Source organism: Giraffa tippelskirchi, chromosome 8 (assembly GCF_054371585.1).
Source record: "Giraffa tippelskirchi isolate mGirTip1 chromosome 8, T2T-mGirTip1v1.2.pri, whole genome shotgun sequence".
Taxonomy (NCBI): domain Eukaryota; kingdom Metazoa; phylum Chordata; class Mammalia; order Artiodactyla; family Giraffidae; genus Giraffa; species Giraffa tippelskirchi.
The window spans coordinates 122,957,567-122,976,607 of record NC_137282.1 but is presented as its reverse complement, the minus strand read 5'-3'; the positions used below and the strand labels follow the sequence as shown (position 1 = coordinate 122,976,607).

The following is a 19,041-nucleotide window of genomic DNA, read 5'->3' as shown; positions in this document are numbered from 1 at the left end:
CCACTTTCTCAAAGATGTGTTGCTAATCATTGGTGAAACTAAAATTTGATTTCCTTAAGTCTCTCTGGCTCCTGTTCTTGACAAGTTCATTGTACAGGGCTAAATGCTGTGAAGGATTCAGGTGTGATGATATGGACTCAGGCCAATGAGAATCAAGGTTAGAGAGGATTGAATGGGGCTGGAAATGGCACTTTGCGGGACTTTAGTGACTCAGTGGGTGGCAAGGAATCAGAGGCAGCAGAATTAGGATTGCACAGGTAGGACTATGGATATCGACACCAAGGTGATGTTAAATTAAAACAACAAAAGATAAAGACTTGCGCTAGTTTACAGCCTGTGAGAAAATGTGCCAAAGAAAGGGAAACAATGAAGATAAAATTATGAGCTAAATAATTTACAGAGCAAGGTTGGGGAATACGTTTGATATGTTGGAGTTATGGATTAACTTTGGAGGGAAAGACACTCATTTTATAGGAAAATAACTGAGGACCAGAGAAGCAAATCATGAACCCAAGATCATAAAGCCAATTAAATCGTAGCTCGGGGACAAGGGTCCAGGTTTTCTGATCTTCAGGACAAGTCCTTTCCACTAGGCAACCTAGACACTCTTGCTGAATCATTGTCTGCTGGTTATTTATCTCCAATCCAAAGGAAGATATTATAGTTAATGAGTAAATACAGTATAGCAAAACCCACAGCTTTACAGAAACATGAAAGTTATCTTGACCTTTGAGTTTCCTTCACATCTCTTCCCTCCCCCACCCTGACCCCAACAGTTCCTTAGCTCAGAGCACTGACTTTTCTTGACTATAAACCGCCTTTCAGATATTGCAGATCCCTGCATTGATGTCAAGCAGAAATTCAGGTAGAGAAAACTAAGGTCACCTTCAGGGAATTTCTAGCTAAACTAGGCTCCACTAAGTTTTGAAATCAAAATGCTTCTGGTAGGTGAATGCTGTACGGATGTGATATCAAGCCAGTGTGTGACTGGGCATTTGTTATTGATATGACAGAGCCGAGCAGGCAGTCTCAGGAGAGTCTGGATTTTAGTGGCAGTGCAAGTAGGTGAGATGAATAATTGTGTTTTTGACTTTTGAATTTCCTACACCCTGCCAGTAGTCACTGAAGCCAAAATTTGGGCCATGTGTATTCCAGAGAGGTTTTTGATTTAAGAATCTAGGTTATTTTGGAGGCAAGCACTATTCAATGTATCATCTACACCTAAGATTTTATGTATTTATTTTTATGGCCATGGATGTTTTTCCTGTGATATGAAATATACAATTTTAATGTTGGGGGAATGACAGTGGTCTATTGCTAACATGCACGTTATCTTTGGCAAACGTTGAAATTCTTGATTAATGTTTAACTACAAGAAATACACTCAGTTCAAGTAAAGGATCAGTTTCAGGATTCGGGCTGAGTTATCTTGATGATTAGAACTTAGGCTCCAAGGAGAAGCCCCAAGGCCAAGGATATTGAACATAACAACAAGGCCTTGCTGACCTCTGGAGAATGTGGACCGGATATAAGATCTTAATCCTTGCTTATCTCACCACAGAAATTTGGATGGAGAGACAGCATTTATCACAAGGAGAAGTGGACCCAGGAGCTGAGTTCATGAGGAATCACACCACTTCGGAAGGTGCTCGATTCAAAAGAGCCATTTTTGAAGGGCAATACTGTAGAAGCTTTGGTTGTTGTGAAGACAGAGACGATGGCTGTGTGACTCAGTTCTATGAGGCAAATGCATTGTGTTACTGTGATAAATTCTGTGAAAGGGAAAATTCTGATTGCTGTCCTGATTACAAGTCCTTTTGCCATGAAGAAAAGGAATGGCCTCCTCACACAAAGCCTTGGTACCCAGAAGGTAGGATTTGGGAATGTGTTCAAGCATTATCCTAGTTCATAACAAGATCTGGCCAACTGTCTTTCTCTTTCCTTCCTTCCTGCCTCCAACTCTCTTTCTCTTCCCTCTTTCCTTCCTTCCCTCCCTACCTCTCTCTCTCCTTTCTTTCCTCCCTTCCTTTCTTAAGTTGAAATGAAAAAATGAATAAATACTTTGATCACCAGGTTACATTACTCTGGACTGTTAACACGCTCTGATTCAGATGCTGGTAACTCCATCAGCCTAGCACCTTCAGCAAAGTCCTGGTGTGACAGCCGTGAAGGCTGATTTCGATTCTGGTTTGAACAGTCACTCAACTTATAAAAAGTCACTTAAAATTCTTTCTTTGTAAAATGTCTTGGCAAAAAACAGCCTCTCGTGCTTTTTTTGAGTGTAACCTCAGAGAATCACATCAAAGTCACAAGATTGATCCTCTGCAGATGTGTGTAACATTTTACTTATTGTCTCATGAGTGGCATTAGAACCTGTGTTACAGCAATGCCATTTAAGCCAATGCAGGAGCATAATAAAGGTGGCCACCCTCCCTGCCTAAGTAATACCAAGGAGATTCTCCCTGTGTATTTTTGTTCATTTTGCCGATCAGGGATTTTAAACTGGGAAAAACAAAACAGTGCTCCATACAGAGTAGTTTTAAAAGTCTAAGACTGAATGAATAAATACAAATAGTGGGTTGGTCAAAAAGTTAATCGGGGTTTTTCTGTTACATTGTATAGAGCAACCTGAATGAATATTTTGGTCAACTCAATAATTCATAAGGAGAATGGTGTTATTTACTCTATTGGTTTAATTATAGTAGAATGATTGTAGGTTCTGAGCAATCAATATATCTAAAGTTTGCAAAAAACACAGAACAAAACTCTACTGCTCCACTTTTTATAAGGCAAAATTCAGGTTTCCTCAAAGCTCTGCCACATAATTATAAGTAGGTGATGGTGAGTGTAAATGACAATTAGAAGACAGTGCAGGACAAATTAGGATTTGTATCCTTACAGCAAAATCCAGATGCTGACTTTTGCTTTCATTTGCAATAGTGTCATCTTGTTTGTAAAACACACACATGCTACGTTAAAATTTCCACAGCATGGTCATTCCTGCTAGACCTTTGCCTTTCCCAGCAAACAGCAATTAGATAGTCTATCAGAAATGGGAGATCTTGTCATTCATTGAAAAATATTCATTGACCGTCTCTACCATGCCAGACATTGCAGCTGGGGCAACCATGGGGAAGAAAAAAGACAAATCTTATCTTCATGAGAGTGACAGTCAAGTTTTGTGTGTGTGTGGGGTGGGGGCAGTGTGTGGTGTAAGATATTTAACAAATTCTCTGTACAGTTGCAAATTGTGTTAAATTCTCAGAAGGAAACATTTTGGGTGCTATGGGAAAGCCTATCAGAATATAATGTCAACATGGAAAGCAGTATACAGTATTAGCTTGGGGAGTGAGGTGTGTGGTCACCTGAGGAGCTGACAGAATGGGGTTTGGGAGCCAGGAGCTTGGTGTGGTCTAAATGTTGGATGGAGGCCACCATTTCTGGAGAGTCACGGCCAACGGAGGGTTGAAGATGACATAAGAAGCGGTTTGAGAGGAGTAGAGGTCAGATTTCGCTGGGACTTATAGGCTATATCAAGAATTTTAGATTTTATCCTATTATGAGAACTCATGGAAAGGTGTCAGGTATGAGCAGGGTCGGCTTCATGAATGCTGAGGGTGGAGTATTATGTATTAGCTGCAGCGCTTTTGATGTGCTAAAGCATACTTGAGCTTTTCTTATTTGAGGCCTGTAGCCCATTTAGAAAAGAAACTGCTACTGCTTCTATGTCTGTTTTTGCTTCAAAGCTAAGACTTTGCTAAGGCTTTAATTTAGGGTTATGTTTTAGGTAGAACTTATGTTCCTAGTATAGCTTTTATTCCATTCATGATGGAGGGAAGCAATTCATCATTTTATTTAGTAGCAAAAGGTTCACATCATAACTGTGCTCATGAAGGTAATTGTTTTCTTTTGTTTTTTGTATGAAGCGACTTTCCTCTGAGATGCTAGAAACAAAATCACTGATTTATTAAATGTTTTTCAGTTATCTAACTGCATGATATGGTCTAATTTCTTATACTATAATTCTTTTTCAATCTGGGGCTTAAAACTGTATTATCCTAAGGTTTAAAAAAAATATGTCAAATAAGTAAATAATGTCCCTTTTGTATAAATTGGAAGTTGGACATATAGTTACTTCCAGTCATTGGGGAATTTCAAAGGTCAGATGCAGAAAACAAGTGATAGAGTTTGAAATGGAACTGGACTGGATTTTCCAGACAAAATCTCTAGTGTGGCAGATCTTAAGGAAAGGGTCTAGTGAACTATCTGCTGTGAACAGACATAAACTAATTTGATTATACACAACTTCTGTGTTCACATTGGTTAAAAAAAAAATGGATGTAAATCACTGACATTTGAATGGAATGAAGATTGTTTACCCTTTCACAACCTCCTTAACCACATTACAATGAAGATAAATCACATTCCAAATTCTGCTGTGCATACTGACAATTACAAAAATATATATTGGTATGGAGACCTACACTAGTCTATAAACCTGTGTAAGCTTCATGAAGTCTCAGGTCCCCATCCTGTTAGATGTTGCCACATCTTACCAACCTTGAAAAATTTATTGGCATTTTCCCATATCTGGTAATATTACAGATTATCAGGTTATAATAAATCCTCCTACCCAGTGGCTGGACAGATGTTCTAGAGATTAACCCTAGGGTATCAGGTTTAAGCATGAAGTCTTTTGATCTTAAGGGATACATGAATACTGGGGAGTATGAGTGGGATATGATGTTTAACTATTTAAACTAATCTATATAAACTGAATACTGTTAAGTGATAAGAGTTGATTGCTTATATCCATTATGCTGATTAACAAGTCACTAATTTTACCAATGAAAGCCCATTTCTGACACTCATTATGCTATACTCTAGTGTTCATTAAAAGATGGATAGTGGAACCCCTTGTAGGAGCTGCCCTTGAGTCTGGACTTTCAGGATAAATGATATTGACCATCCATGGGATGCAGAGTCCTGATTCAACCAGGCAACTGCCTTCCCTGAAGTGATGTTGAGACCAACACAGATAGTAGAACACATTATGATGGAGTATTTTTAAATAAATTATATCATCAGTTCAGTTCAGTTCAGTTCAGGTCTGACTCTTTCCGACCCCATGAACTGCAGCACGCCAGGCCTCCCTGTCCATTACCAACTCCTGGAGTTTACCCAAACCCATGTCCATCGAGTCGGTGATGCCATCCAGCCATCTCATCCTGCCCCCAATCCCTCCCAGCATTAGGGTCTTTTCCAGTGAGTCAACTCTTTGCATGAGGTGGCCAAAGTATTGGAGTTTCAGCTTCAACATCAGTCCTTCCAATGAACACCCAGGAATGATCTCCTTTAGGATGGACTGGTTGCATCTCCTTGCAGTCCAAGAGACTCTCAAGAGTCTTCTCCAACACCACAGTTCAAAAACATCAATTCTTCGGTGCTCAGCTTTCTTCACCGTGCAACTCTCACATCCATACATGACTACTGGAAAAGCTATAGCCTTGACTAGATGGACCTTTGTTGGCAGAGTAACGTCTCTGCTTTTCAATGTGCTATCTAGGTTGGTCATAACCTTCCTTCCAAGGAGTAAGCGTCTTTTAATTTCATGGCTGCAGTCACCATCAGCAGTGATTTTGGAGCCCAAAAAAATAAAGTCTGACACTGTTTCCCCATCTATTTCCCATGAAGTGATAGGACCAGGTGTCATAATCTTAGTTTTCTGAATGTTGAGTTTTAAGCCAACTTTTTCACTCTCCTCTTTCACTTTCATCAAGAGGCTCTTTAGTTCCTCTTCTCTTTCTGACATAAGGGTGGTGTCATCTGCATATCTGAGGTTATTGATATTTCTCCCGGTAATCTTGATTCCAGCTTGTGCTTCTTCCAGCCCAGCATTTCTCATGATGTACTCTGCATAGAAGTTAAATAAGCAGGGTGACAGTATACAGCCTTGATGTACTCCTTTTCCTATTTGGAACCAGTCTGTTGTTCCATGTCCAGTTCTAACTGTTGCTTCCTGACCTGCATACAGGTTTCTCAGGAGGCATGTCAGGTGGTCTGGTATTCCCATCTCTTTAAGAATTTTACAGTTTGTTGTGATCCACATAGTCAAAGGCTTTGGCATAGTCAATAAAGCAGAAGTAGATGTTTTTCTGGAACTCTCTTGCTTTTTTGATGATCCAGTGGGTGTTGGCAATTTGATCTCTGGTTCCTCTGCCTTTTCTACATTCAGCTTGAGCATCTGGAAGTTCACAGTTCACGTACTGTTGAAGCATGGCTTGGAGAATTTTGAGCATTACTTTGCTAGTATGTGAGATACATACATATATATGTGTGTGTGTGTGTTTGAGAGAGAGAGAGAGAGAGAGAAATTTTTGCTTTTTGGGCTTTTTGGTGCCCACATTCCTGTTACTCCTCAGGTTTCAAACAATGTAGTGTATGTGTATGTATATATATTCTTGCCTGGGAAATCCCATGGACGGAGGAGCCTGGTGGGCTGCAGTCCATGGGGTCACTAAGAGTCGGACACAACTGAGAGACTTCACTTTCACTTTTCACTCTCATGCATTGGAGAAGGAAATGGCAACCCACTCCAGTGTTCTTGCCTGGAGAATCCCAGGGATGGGGGAGCCTGGTGCACTGCCATCTATGGGGTCGCACAGAGTCAGACACGACTGAAGTGACTTAGCAGCATATATATATTTATATGGCTTCCCAGGTGGTGCAGAGGTAAAGAATATACGTGTAATGCAGGAAACACAAGAGACACAGGTTTGATCCTTGGCTTGGGAAGATCCCCTGGTGTAGGAAATGGCAACCCACTCCAGTATTCTCCTCCATGGACAGAGGAGCCTGGCAGGCTACAGTCCATGTGTTCTCAGTTGGACATGATTGAGCCACTGAGCACACACACACACACATTTATATGTATATGTATACATACATATTGAATCATTTGCTGTTCAGCAGAAATTAACTCAACACTGTAAATCAACTATACTCCAGTAAAATAAATTTAAAAAATCAGCTTCCCCACCCTTCATTCTCCCTTTAGAACTAATCGGTGGAGTACTTTCCTTGACTTTGAATGAAACTTGAATTGTTGCTTGCATTTTTACTGTTGCTTGCCGAGGTAATGAAAAGTTCTAGGGTGTTTGTAAATTGCAAACATAGAAATTTATTTACAAAAAGTGTTTAATCCTGGGTAGTAATTAAAACTCTGAACTTGATTTAAAGTTGAATCTATTCCCTCCCCTGTGGGCCACAAGAGAAATGTTTTCCTTCTCTCTTCCTGTGATGGTGGAATCCACGGAAAAGTGATGGATAGATGCCAATACAAGGAGATTCGAAATTCATTAAGCAAAACATTAAACTGTGAGAACATGGTGCTTGCTGAAAGAAAGCAGCTGTAAATGTTTCCTGAGAAACAATTTTTTGAAAAATTGGAAGATAGCTAATCTGAAATTTGCTTTTATGACATTATGGCTTGTAGTTAAACCAGGTCCCTTGAAATGCTCTCTAAATATGTAGATTTACTCCTATTATTATATACAGTAAGAAGTTAGAATTCCTAGAGGGGTGGGATGGGGTGAGAGGTGGGAGGGAGCTTCTAGAGGGAAGGGACATATGTATGCCTCTGTCTGATTCATGTTGATGTATGGCAGAAACCAACACAATATTGTAAAGCAATTATCCTCCAATTAAAAACAAATAATTTTTTTTTAAAAGTCAGAATTCATTTTATTTAACTAGGGGCCATTGATGTGATCTCTCAATGATATGTTCCCATCAAAAAAGTTTTCATGTGACACAGGAGTGAATTATGCTACTTTTGCTAATTCATTAATTTGTGTAAGTTATATTTACAAAGGGATTTAGTTTGTGGACAGGGCACTATTTTATCGTATCTTTCTGATTGGTTTTCATGCAATGATAATTCACTATTGATCTTTTTGGAGTAGTTTCTGTAATCTGGTAAAATAGTTAGCAAAAAGTTTCAGTTAATGTGACTTTGCTGGTGGCTCAGACAATAAAGAACTTTCCTGCAATGTGGAAGACCCAGGTTCAATCCTTGGACTGGGAAGATCCCCTGAAGAAGGGAATGGCTACCCACTCCAGTATTCTTGCCTGGAGAAATCCATGGGCACAGGAGACTGGAGGGCTGCAGTCCATGGGGATTCAAAGAGTTGGACACAACTGACCAACTAACACTTTACTTTTTGGTTAATAGTTGAGGAACATTTAGATTTAGAACACAAAGGGCTGCGATCTTATAAACTTTTCTCCTGATTCAAATTCTGGAGAAAAAAATAGAGTTTCTCTTTGTAAGCTGAATTTGCTGAAATAGCTTCATATTTTGGTCCAAAACCTTAGCTCCTTCCTCTAATCATATGCAAGTTTTTATATCCACATGAGACTTGATTAGATTTTAAGATGAGAAATGCTATTAATTATTTCAAACACTATTTTACTGCTTACCTATTTAAATACATTAATTATTTTTTGAGTGTGTTTAGTGATTAATACCTCAGTAATCTAGTTTCTATGGTTTACAAATCCTCTCAGTTGGAACAAATGCACAGTGCAAAGACAGAAGCTCATGGAACAAATCCAGAAAAATTGGATATATAAACCCTGACAAAAACCCATGTAGATTTCTGTCAGACTGGCACCAAATATTTTTGCATATTTGAAAAAACTAAACACAATTTTAGAGCACTTGTTATGTGAATGCATTTTTTTAATCAATTTAGAATTTTGATTTGTTTACATGCTGTGTTGACAGGTTGCCACAGAGATGGTCAACATTATGAAGAAGGATCAGTAATTAAAGAAAACTGCAATTCCTGGTAATGAATTTAAGTGGCACAGAACAGAATTCTATTGTCTGTGTCTGTTTTCTTCCAATAAAAGGAATATCTGTGAAACAAAACATATGTTTAAATACAGATACACAGAATCATAAGATATGACATATCAGCAGTCTTTATGAGCATATTTAATTTTAATAGATGTGTAAAATCTACACATGAATATTTCTTTCAATGTTTGAGTTTGATGTTAGTGACAGTGCATTAAGCATACCTATTAATTACAAACATTCTGATATACTATAGGCAAATCAAATCATGTTTCCTTGAGCACAGTAACTAAATATATTATAATCAGACTGCCTTAAAATCATTATCGTGCAGAAAATTTCCAATTACGCATACTGAACCTGCTGTCTTCATTGTCGTCTATTTTCAAACTTCAATGACTGAGTGGTCATTTCATTTATTAACCGCCTGGAGTAGAAGATATTGCGTTGTAGTGTAGTTAATGAATGTGTTGTGATTTGTTTTTGTCAAGAATTAAATAGTCACATGGTTAACGTTAATCAAAAATATATTTTATGCCTTAACAAGGTGCAACTCCGGGTACTAATTTTGCAAATATACTCCTAAAAGGCCAAGTCACTTTCATAATGTTTGTATTTTTACAGCACATGCTCAGGACAGCAGTGGAAATGTTCCCAGCATGTATGCCTTGTTCAACCAGGATTAATTGAACATGTCAATAAAGGAGACTATGGGTGAGAAAAATTTTGCTTTCTGGGATTTTTGGTGCCCACCTCCCTGTTGCCCCTCAGGTTTCAAACAATGTAGTTCCTATCACTTACCTGCAAAAAAGATCATTCTTAAAAAAAGACAAACACAAAGAGTGTGAGAAATGGAGAGGGAGATAGAAAGACATGTGAAATTGGAATACACAGAGGTAAACTTCAAATAATAAAAATTAAAATGTACAAAGGAGAAATATGGAGCATGGTCTTAAATTATTCAGGAAGGAGCAGTGTCATGGTATGAGTGAGGTGTGTAGGAGGAAATTTAGTTTAAAGAAATAGTCAGACAAAATCAGAAAGTAGCAAACTGATTCATTCATGTTTATCTTCTTTCCTTCCACATTTGCCCTGACCTAGCATATCACATGCTCAAGCTATCCTGTGCAGAGTCTTACCTTAAGAGAGTAGTATTTTATCTTGAGGATTCCCCAAAAGACCAGTCCATCTAGACAGTTCCACTGAGATGACTGATATCTAGCCAGTTTCACCCACAGTTGAGTCAAAAGAAAGGTCAGGCCATTTTACTTTGCTAATAAACAAAAACTTGGGCTGATTGACACTTAAAGAAAATAACTGTTTGATGCTCTGATAGATTAGTAAAGTCACTTTTCCACTTACATAGAAGGAATAAGGAGAAGATGCCAACACTGGCTTTCTTTATGGAACTGAAAGGAAGAGGGATGGCTGAATGGTTTCTGCCTCAGGATTTCTCTACCCTTGATAACATTTTCCACCTTCAGGAAAAGATTTCACTTGAAAAGATCTATTATCTAGCAACTATAAAAGTGAAGTCATCCTCAAATGAATTTTTTAAACTAAAAATATCATTTCTCTCCACACTTAAGCTGTATGTTTCCCAGCACAATGGGACACTAATTTTCAATGTACCCTGAGTATTTTCTTGGAAGACATGAAAGACAGAAGTCACATTTGTTGATATTAATATTCTCAAACCATTTTAAACTCCTCTGTGTGTGTTTCGGAGATGGCAATGGCACCCTACTCCGGTACTCTTGCCTGGAAAATCCCATGGACGGAGGAGCCTGGTAGGCTACAGTCCATGGGATCGCTAAGAGTCGGATGACTGATCGACTTCACTTTCACTTTTCACTTTCATGCACTGGAGAAGGAAACGGCAACCCACTCCAGTATTCTTGCCTGGAGAATCCCAGGGACGGCGGACCCTGGTGGGCTGCCATCTATGGGGTCACACAGAGTCGGACACGACTGAAGCAACTTAGCAGCAGCAGCAGCAGTATGTGTTTCACCAATATTTTAGGTGATGATATGATGACATTTTAAGTATTTCTAGGGAAAATCAATTCTTTTCCATGGCTAAGTGATATTTAAATTATTAAAAGAACGTGAGAGTATGTCATCATGAGAGATTATCCGAATCAGGTTCCTAAAAGGATTCAAATGCTTGACCTAACAATCACACACCTCCAGGAAGCCAAGATAAGCAGCCAACTTTTCTGCTGTCACAGAACCCAAGAGAAACCACCGCCTAAAGCAATGTGTAAAGAAAGTCATATAAGAGTCTAGATCTACTGGGAATGCTATCTCCCTGGAAGGAAGAATTTTTACATCATTCTTTTACTGTTGCGAGTACTTTAGGAATATTTCAGAGGCATGGGCTTTACCTTTTAGTAGCAAACATAGATGACTCAAACAAAAAAAAAAGGTGAAATAAAATTGCAGCAAAAGAAAATATACACAGACAAAAGGGGAAAAAGAGGAGTATCGCTGATCTCCCTGCTTGTGGCACCAATTGTCTTGCTGTATCTCACTGTGCACACTGTTCGTTGAACCCAGGGTAGGCAAGGCGCAAGCTAAGAGGCTGGAAGGAGCCTCGAGGAGCCGCAGGAACTGCAGACACGTGTATTCTCTCCGGTGGGCACAGCAGCCGTAACACAGCCTCTCTTGGCGGGCTCAGCAGCCAGAGCACAATTCTCTCCTATCGTGACTGATCCAATGGACACAGCCGTGAGGCAGCAGTAACTCCCCCCACTTTACGGGTGGAGCTCACATACATGCATACCGCACACAATTCGGGACCAGCTGAGTATCTCATGACGTGCATGCGCAGTGCTATAAATGATTTCAGCTGCTACACAGCCATTATTTACAAAATGTGGGTTAAGAGAGCCTGGACACGCCATCTTGGCCAATCTGCTCTCTCCCCACACTCCACCCCTTTAGGGCCTCTCGCCTCACATTCTATGAGCCGTCCATCTGTGATATTCCCTTGGCCAGTAACACTGACCCTTGGATTTGCATCTTGCAACAGCGGTAGCTACAACAGCAAACAGTTAGATTCCCAATACGTAGCAAAAACCAACACCGGGTATCACCTGGGACTCCTGTTGCAGTCCTTGCCCTCATGGGGCTAGAAGAGCCACCCACCGCGTGTGGAGTGACGTTATCGTCCATGGCCAAGTCCAGTCCACCGTCTGTGCTTGTGAGACTACAGGAAAGCCTCCACAGGGGCAACTCCACTCCTGCAGAATTTTTACTAAGGATGCACAAAACCCTCCAGAGGCACCAGGCCCACCCCTCAAGGAAGGGATCTTTTGTGGTGTTCACAGTCCACCCACATGATTACACTTTTCTCAATCTGAGGACACAGCCTGTACAGTATAATCTACACATAGGACGCAGCCTTTACAGTACACCTCCCCATAAATGAGCCCACATTTGCATCTGCATAACCCAGAGGGACCCCTGCTAGCTCGGGCCCCTTCGGGCTCTTCGCACTTTCAAAATGGCGTCTTGCGCGCCGCCTCTCTACTTCTCTCAGTAAGAACCTGAGAAGCCTCAGGCGCCGGGCCCACCCCCGAGTCCCGAAGTCACAAAAGCCATGCTGCCGAGTGTTTCCTGTGCGTTTGCTGAAACTGCTCACCCAAGTCGACCAACTCCACCTGAGTATATGTCATGAACTCAGTCACACTGGGGTCCCTTGATGACCCCCCTCCTCCTTGGCCTTAGGCTGCTCATACTTCACTTTCTGCTGCCCAACGGGCCTCGCTGCCGAGCGGGGACCCACCGTCTCATAACGTTCATCATCACCGTCACTTACCGCCTCGCTGTCAGAGATGCTGGGTTCTTCAGGGCCACGGGGTTCTTGCTCTAAAGCCAATATGTGCTGCTCTAGATCTTCCAAGTGTCTCTGTACATTCCACACGGCATGGCATCACAGAGAGCGCTATCAATAGTCGCCTTCAGTTCAGTTCAGTTTAGCCGCTCAGTCGTGTCCGACTCTTCGCAACTCCATGAACTGCAGCACACCAGGCCTCCCTGTCCATCACCAACTCCTGGAATTTATCCAAACCCATGTGCATTATGTCGGTGATGCCATCCAACCATCTCATCCTCTGTCATCCCCTTCTTCTCCTGCTCCTAATCTTTCCCAGCGTCAGGGTCTTTTCAAATGAGTCAGCCCTTCGCATCAGGTGGCCAAAGGATTGAAGTTTCAGCTTCAACATCAGTCCTTTCAATGAATATTCAGGACTGATCTCCTTTAGGATGGACTGGTTGGATCTCCTTGCAGTCCAGGGGACTCTCAAGAGTCTTCTCCAACACCACAGTTCAAAAGCATCAATTCTTCGGCGCTCAGCTTTCTTTAGAGTCCAACTCTCACATCCATACATGACCACTGGAAGAACCATAGCCTTGACTAGACGGACCTTTGTGGAAACCCACCCCACAGTGCCAGGCAGTTCGTGCCGCCTTGTTCGGCCTATGGGAACTCACTGCCTATAACGCCTTTTCAATACTATGCAGTGAACCATCCACCACGTCCCAGTCTTCCACTGGAGCCCATGTCAAGAGAACAGAGGCCACATAGTGCCATATGCTATCTGGTGGCCACTGGCTTCCTCCATCCAGTTGAGCCTCAGAGTCCCCTACCCACTGGGTATCCTACCGACTATGCCAATTGTATCCCTGATCATCCTGTTTGTGATGCCAACTGTCTTGCTGTATCTCACTGTGTACACTGTTCCTTGAACCCAGGGAAGGCAAGGCATGAGCTAGGAGGCTGGAAGGAGACTTGAGGGGCCACAGGAACTGCAGATACATTTATTTTCTCCTGGCTGGCACAGCAGCTATAACACAGCCTCTCTCTTGGCTGGTTCAGCAGCCATAGCAGTATTCTCTCCTGGCTGATGCAGCAGCCATACAGGTCTCTCCTCTTGTGACTGATCCAACAGACACAGCCATGACATCACAGTAATTCCCCCCACCTTATGGGTGGAGCTCACATATGTGTGTGCTGCATACAACCTGTGACCAATTGAGTACCTCGTGACATGCATGTGCAGTGCTGTAAATGATCTCTGCTGTTACACAGTCATTATTTACAAAACATGGGGCGAGACAGCCTGACCACACCATCTTGGCCAACTTGCTCTCTGCCCACAAGAGATAAGTAAAAGAGATGACGGATGAAGAAAAGGGCTAACACTAAAATTATTTACCAGGGTAGAAAAAGAGTGTAGTAAGTCCTTGAATTTAAAAGAAAGTTCTAATTCTCAGATATTTACTGTTTCTGATGTTCAAGTTGCTTTCATGTGTGAAAATGAAATCATTTTATATCATTCAGTGTCTATTTTAGGCTCTTTAAAAAATAACCTACAAGCAAATATATGCAACCTTTGCTTTAAAGCATTTATTTCTGGCAACTTGGTAGTATTTAGATCCAAGCCTTTATTCATTCTGCATAACCTACTTTGGTGTTTATTTATTCCGTGTACTATGTTTTCATGCAATTAATATTAACAAAACATGTGTTTCCCTTTTGGCACTGCTGAGGATACAAATAAATAATGTCTTAGAGGAATTTACAATCCAGCTGAGGAGCCTACATGTCATAGCTTGGTAAAAGGTTTTCTAATGATAGGGCTGTTGTAAATCCCAAATTCGCAGCACAAGTGATAACCAGCAAGTTAGTGGAAGGAAGGGAGAAAGAGACAGTCTCAGTTATCTGATGCTGTGTAACAAGCTCACTTCAGAATTTAGTAGCTTAAAACCACAAGTTTTATTTTTTTTTTTTAAGAGTTCTCTTTATTTTGGCTGCACCTTGCAGTATGTGGGATCTTTTTTTTAATTAATTTATTTTTTATTGAAGGATAATTGCTTTACAGAATTTTGCTGTTTTCTGTTAAACCTCAACATGAATCAGCCATAGGTATACATATATCTCCTCCCTTTTGAAACTCCCTCCCATCTGTCTCCACATCCCACCCCTCTAGGTTGATACGGTAACATGGAAACTTACCTTACATTACTATATGTGAAATAGATAGCCAAAGGGAATTTGCTGTATGGCTCAGGAAACTCAAACAGGGGCACAAGCTTTATTTATTTATTTTTCTTTTTTTGTTAAATTAATTTATTTGCTTTAATTGGAGGTTAATTACTTTACAATATCGTAGTGGTTTTTGCCATACATTGACATGGAAGCAACTTAGATGTCCATTGGCAGATGAATGAATAAGAAAACTGTATATATACACTGGTACATATACACAATGGAATATTACTCAGCTATTAAAAAGAATGCATTTGAATCAGTTCTAATGAGGTGGATGAAACTGGAGCCTATCCAGAGTGAAGTAAGTCAGAAAGAAAAACACCAATGCAGTATATTAACGCATATATATGGAATTTAGAAAGATGGTAATGATGACTCTGTATGCGAGACAGCAAAAGAGACACAGATGTAAAGAACAGACTTATGGACTCTGTGGGGCAAGGCGAGGGTGGGATGATTTGAGAGGATAGCATTGAAACATGTATATTATTATAAGTGAAATAGATCTCCAGTCCAGGTTCGATGCATGAGACAGGGTACTCCGGGCCGGAGCACTGGGATGACCCTGAGGGATGGGGTAGGGAGGGAGGTGGGAGGGGGGTCCAGGATGGGGAACACATGTACAGCCATGGCTTTATTTTTCTGTTCCCATCAGCAATGCAGGATGGGCTTAGCTGAGGCTCTCCTGGCCTTCCCTTGGATTAGTCACGTGTCCACAGACATCTGGAGCCTTAGCTGGCCTGCACTGCCTAGGTGGCCTCACTCCCATGGCTGGTGGTTGGTGCCGGTTGCTGGGGGCCCATGTTGTCTCCAGGAGGACAGCCTTGGCTTCTTCTTATAATGACAGTGTTCAAGCTAGAAATGGCCCCTTCAGAGGCCAAGGCTTGAAATTTTCAAGTTGCCACTTTTACTGCTTTCTATTGAGCAGAGCAAGTCACCAGGCCAGCTCACTTTCAACAGTTGGAGAAATGAACTCCATTTCTTAATGGGAAGAGCCACAAAGAAGTTGTACCCATTTTTAATCTATTGCATTGCTAAACCTGATTTTTTATTGTGAACTCGAAATCTAGTCTGTTGAATCAGTTGGTCCTGGTTTCTCAATGATGTGTCAAATCAAAAATACCCCAAACAAAAAAGATTAGCCTTTGACTTGTCCTTGGTTACTGGCAGCTCCCTCTACCTTGTCAACCAGAAAATCCAAAGTTAGTTTCAGGCTTTTGCCCTCTCATTCTCGGTCACTAGGCTCTTATTTTTCTCACAAAGCTTATTTTAGAAATTGATTTCCTATATTTCTATGCTATATTCTAGTGCATTTCTTGATCAAGCCTAGTTTGAAGTGGTCTGACTTTTTCTTTTGTTTCCAGTCTAACGAAACCTCAAACCAATCCTTTATTCTTTTCATGGCTATCCTTCTAAAACAAAGCCTTGCTTCTGTTACTCTTGTTCTTGAAAACTCTTCAATAACACTCCATTGCTTTAGAACATAATTATGCTCCTCTGCATAAATAACAATTTGGCCCAAATGCTTTACCCCCTCATCATTTACACTCTTTCCAGCCTGTCTTTCTGGTCTCTCTCATTGTTTAAGCATTACATATCTCCTCTTTGCTAAATGTGCTTCCCAATTTCAAATCTGCTTTGCTCCAGAATTGCCTTTGTTTAGAATAAATTCTATCTTCTCCCACATTTGGCCACCTAACTCATTCTCATTCTTCTAGGATGAGCACTAAAAAGTCTCTGTCTGTAAAAAATTGTTTGAACTGCTTCAGGCAGAGTTATGTTTCAATTCTCTACTCTGATCAGGGTTTAACCTACTGCTAATAAATAACACAAACTGAAGTCATTTCTCTCTTTGTAGTTTTTTAGGGTATGAGATTTTTGAAGTTTGAAAAGTTTATTTATTTCTATGTTCCCAGTGTTTATTGGAGAATATGATCGATAAATTAAGAAGGTTCAGTAAATGCTAACTTGAAAAGTGATGACAGACATAGAAAATAGATTTGTGGTGGCCAACCGGGAGGCAGGGTAGGGGAGAGATGGATTGGGAGTTTGGAGTTAGTAGATGCAAACTGTTACATATAGAATGGATAATGACAAAGTTCTACTGTGTAGCACAGGGAAATATATTCAATATCTTGGAATAAACCATAATGGAAAATTATTTTTTTTAGAAAATATATATGTGCAAAAATATTTTAAATATTTATTTAATATTTAAATACATATATTTTTTAAAAGATATATAATATACAGGGTTCCCTGGTGGTTCAGCGGTAAAGAATCTGCCTGCCAATGCAGGAAATGAGGGTTTGATTCCTGGGTTGGGAAGATACCCTGGAGAAAGAAATGGCCACCCACTCCAGACTGTTGCCTGAGAAATCCCATGGGCAGAGGAGCATGGTGGGCTACAGTCCATGGGGTCACAAAAGAATCAGACACGACTTAGTGACTAAACAACAACACACACACACACAGTGTTTTCACACACGTGTGTTTTCACCTATACATATACTTAAATGTATAGAAATAGTACCTACTCTCACTCTTGTCTGATAAACTCTAATATTTCCTGTTGTTTTTCCTATATTCTATCTTTTAAAATATTGATCCCTGTTTACTAAATTGAATGATTAGTTAAAAGACCCACAAATATCTCAGTGTTTGAAGACTACTAGTGTAGAGCACCAAAAACATACTTTATTGACATCATGATTTTGCCTAAGGCTGGTCCTGGTAGTCTCTTAAATAAAGGCTGCAGTATCTAATATATTCAGAAATTTCCTTATTGAAATTCCTTGGATGATGGAGATTATATTTAAAAATTGTGGCTCAAAGTTGCTTAAGGTTTTATGAGATAACAGATCTTATAAAAGAAAAACATTAACTTGTCAGGCATATTATTGAAAATTAAGTTGTATCTTGAATCATACCTTAGACCCTTTCACATTATAAGCAATTTTGGTGATAAGCACAACAGGATAAAGTTTAGATTTGACTTAAGTACTGAAAAAATAGTGTCCTCAAGTTGTGGCTAATTCAAACAACATTGATTAAGTTATTTTCATCTTTTTCTGATTAAATTAATTGAAATTGATTAAATCACTTTTCATCTTTTTCATTTGTCATCTCCTATCATCTCTTAAGGAATTTTCTTCAAATATCAACATTAGATTTTGAAAACAAAGCTTCCTTTTCTATGTAAGGCATGAAATATGTTTCTAGAAAAGTAGGTGCTTTTTTGTTATCTAATTTTACATCAATTGAATTCATATTATTGTTAATAATGACTAAGACTATTGGGCACTTAACACAAATTAATTTATTTATATGTAATAGACTATTTTAATATTTAAATAAAACATTTCAATAAAATTTAACTAGCATTGCTGTAATCTTTTTAAGTGTAACTATTTTATCCTCAATTTTTCATGGATACTTCTTTTTACACAGCTTCTTTTCAAATCTAAATTATAAATAAAACATTACCTTATTTAACCTTTATATACATTCCTGAACATTCAAGCTTTTTTCTAAAATGCATTTAATGATTTTTAAAAGAAACTACATATATTGGCCTTGTTACTAAAATCCCTTCACTGTAAGTAGAGATTCCATATTCTTAAATTTAGTCTGTGTTGATACAGCCTTAGTTTCCTTATATGAGTTATTTAAATCATTGACATAGACCTAATTTAAGAAGAGTGATATGCTTCCATATTAGAGTGATCAATAATGCATCATTAATATAACAAATATCTAGCTTTCAGTAATGGCTCCAATTTTGTCAGACTTGTTTCTGTATAATTTCAGAAAAACATATGAACTTATATTGATGAAAGTGACATCATACAACCTGTACCTGTTTTTTCTCTTTCATTTGTAAGGCAGATGGACAGCTCAGAACTATAGCCAGTTCTGGGGAATGACTTTAGAGGAGGGTTTCAAATACCGCCTTGGCACCTTGCCACCCAGCCCCATGCTTCTGAGCATGAACGAAGTGACAGTAAGTATGTGCTCAGTTTGATTCATGTATATGTGTGTTTGTACAAGTGTGTTCACAGGTGCATTTAAAGCAATTTTTAAAATTAACTTTCATTGGAGTATAGTTGCTTTACAATAT

The 19,041-nt window shown here is 39.7% G+C and overlaps 1 protein-coding gene across 1 annotated transcript in view; it reads left to right on the top strand.

The window, feature by feature from the left end:
• Positions 1-1,515: 1,515 nt before the first annotated feature.
• The window catches only part of TINAG (tubulointerstitial nephritis antigen), a 91,405-nt gene continuing 73,879 nt past the window's right edge, over positions 1,516-19,041 (top strand). Inside the window, exons 1-4 of the mRNA XM_081519847.1 lie at positions 1,516-1,870; positions 8,789-8,852; positions 9,488-9,577; positions 18,810-18,924. Of these exons, the coding sequence (XP_081375973.1) occupies positions 1,516-1,870; positions 8,789-8,852; positions 9,488-9,577; positions 18,810-18,924 (624 nt within the window). The remainder of the gene's footprint in view (positions 1,871-8,788; positions 8,853-9,487; positions 9,578-18,809; positions 18,925-19,041) is intronic.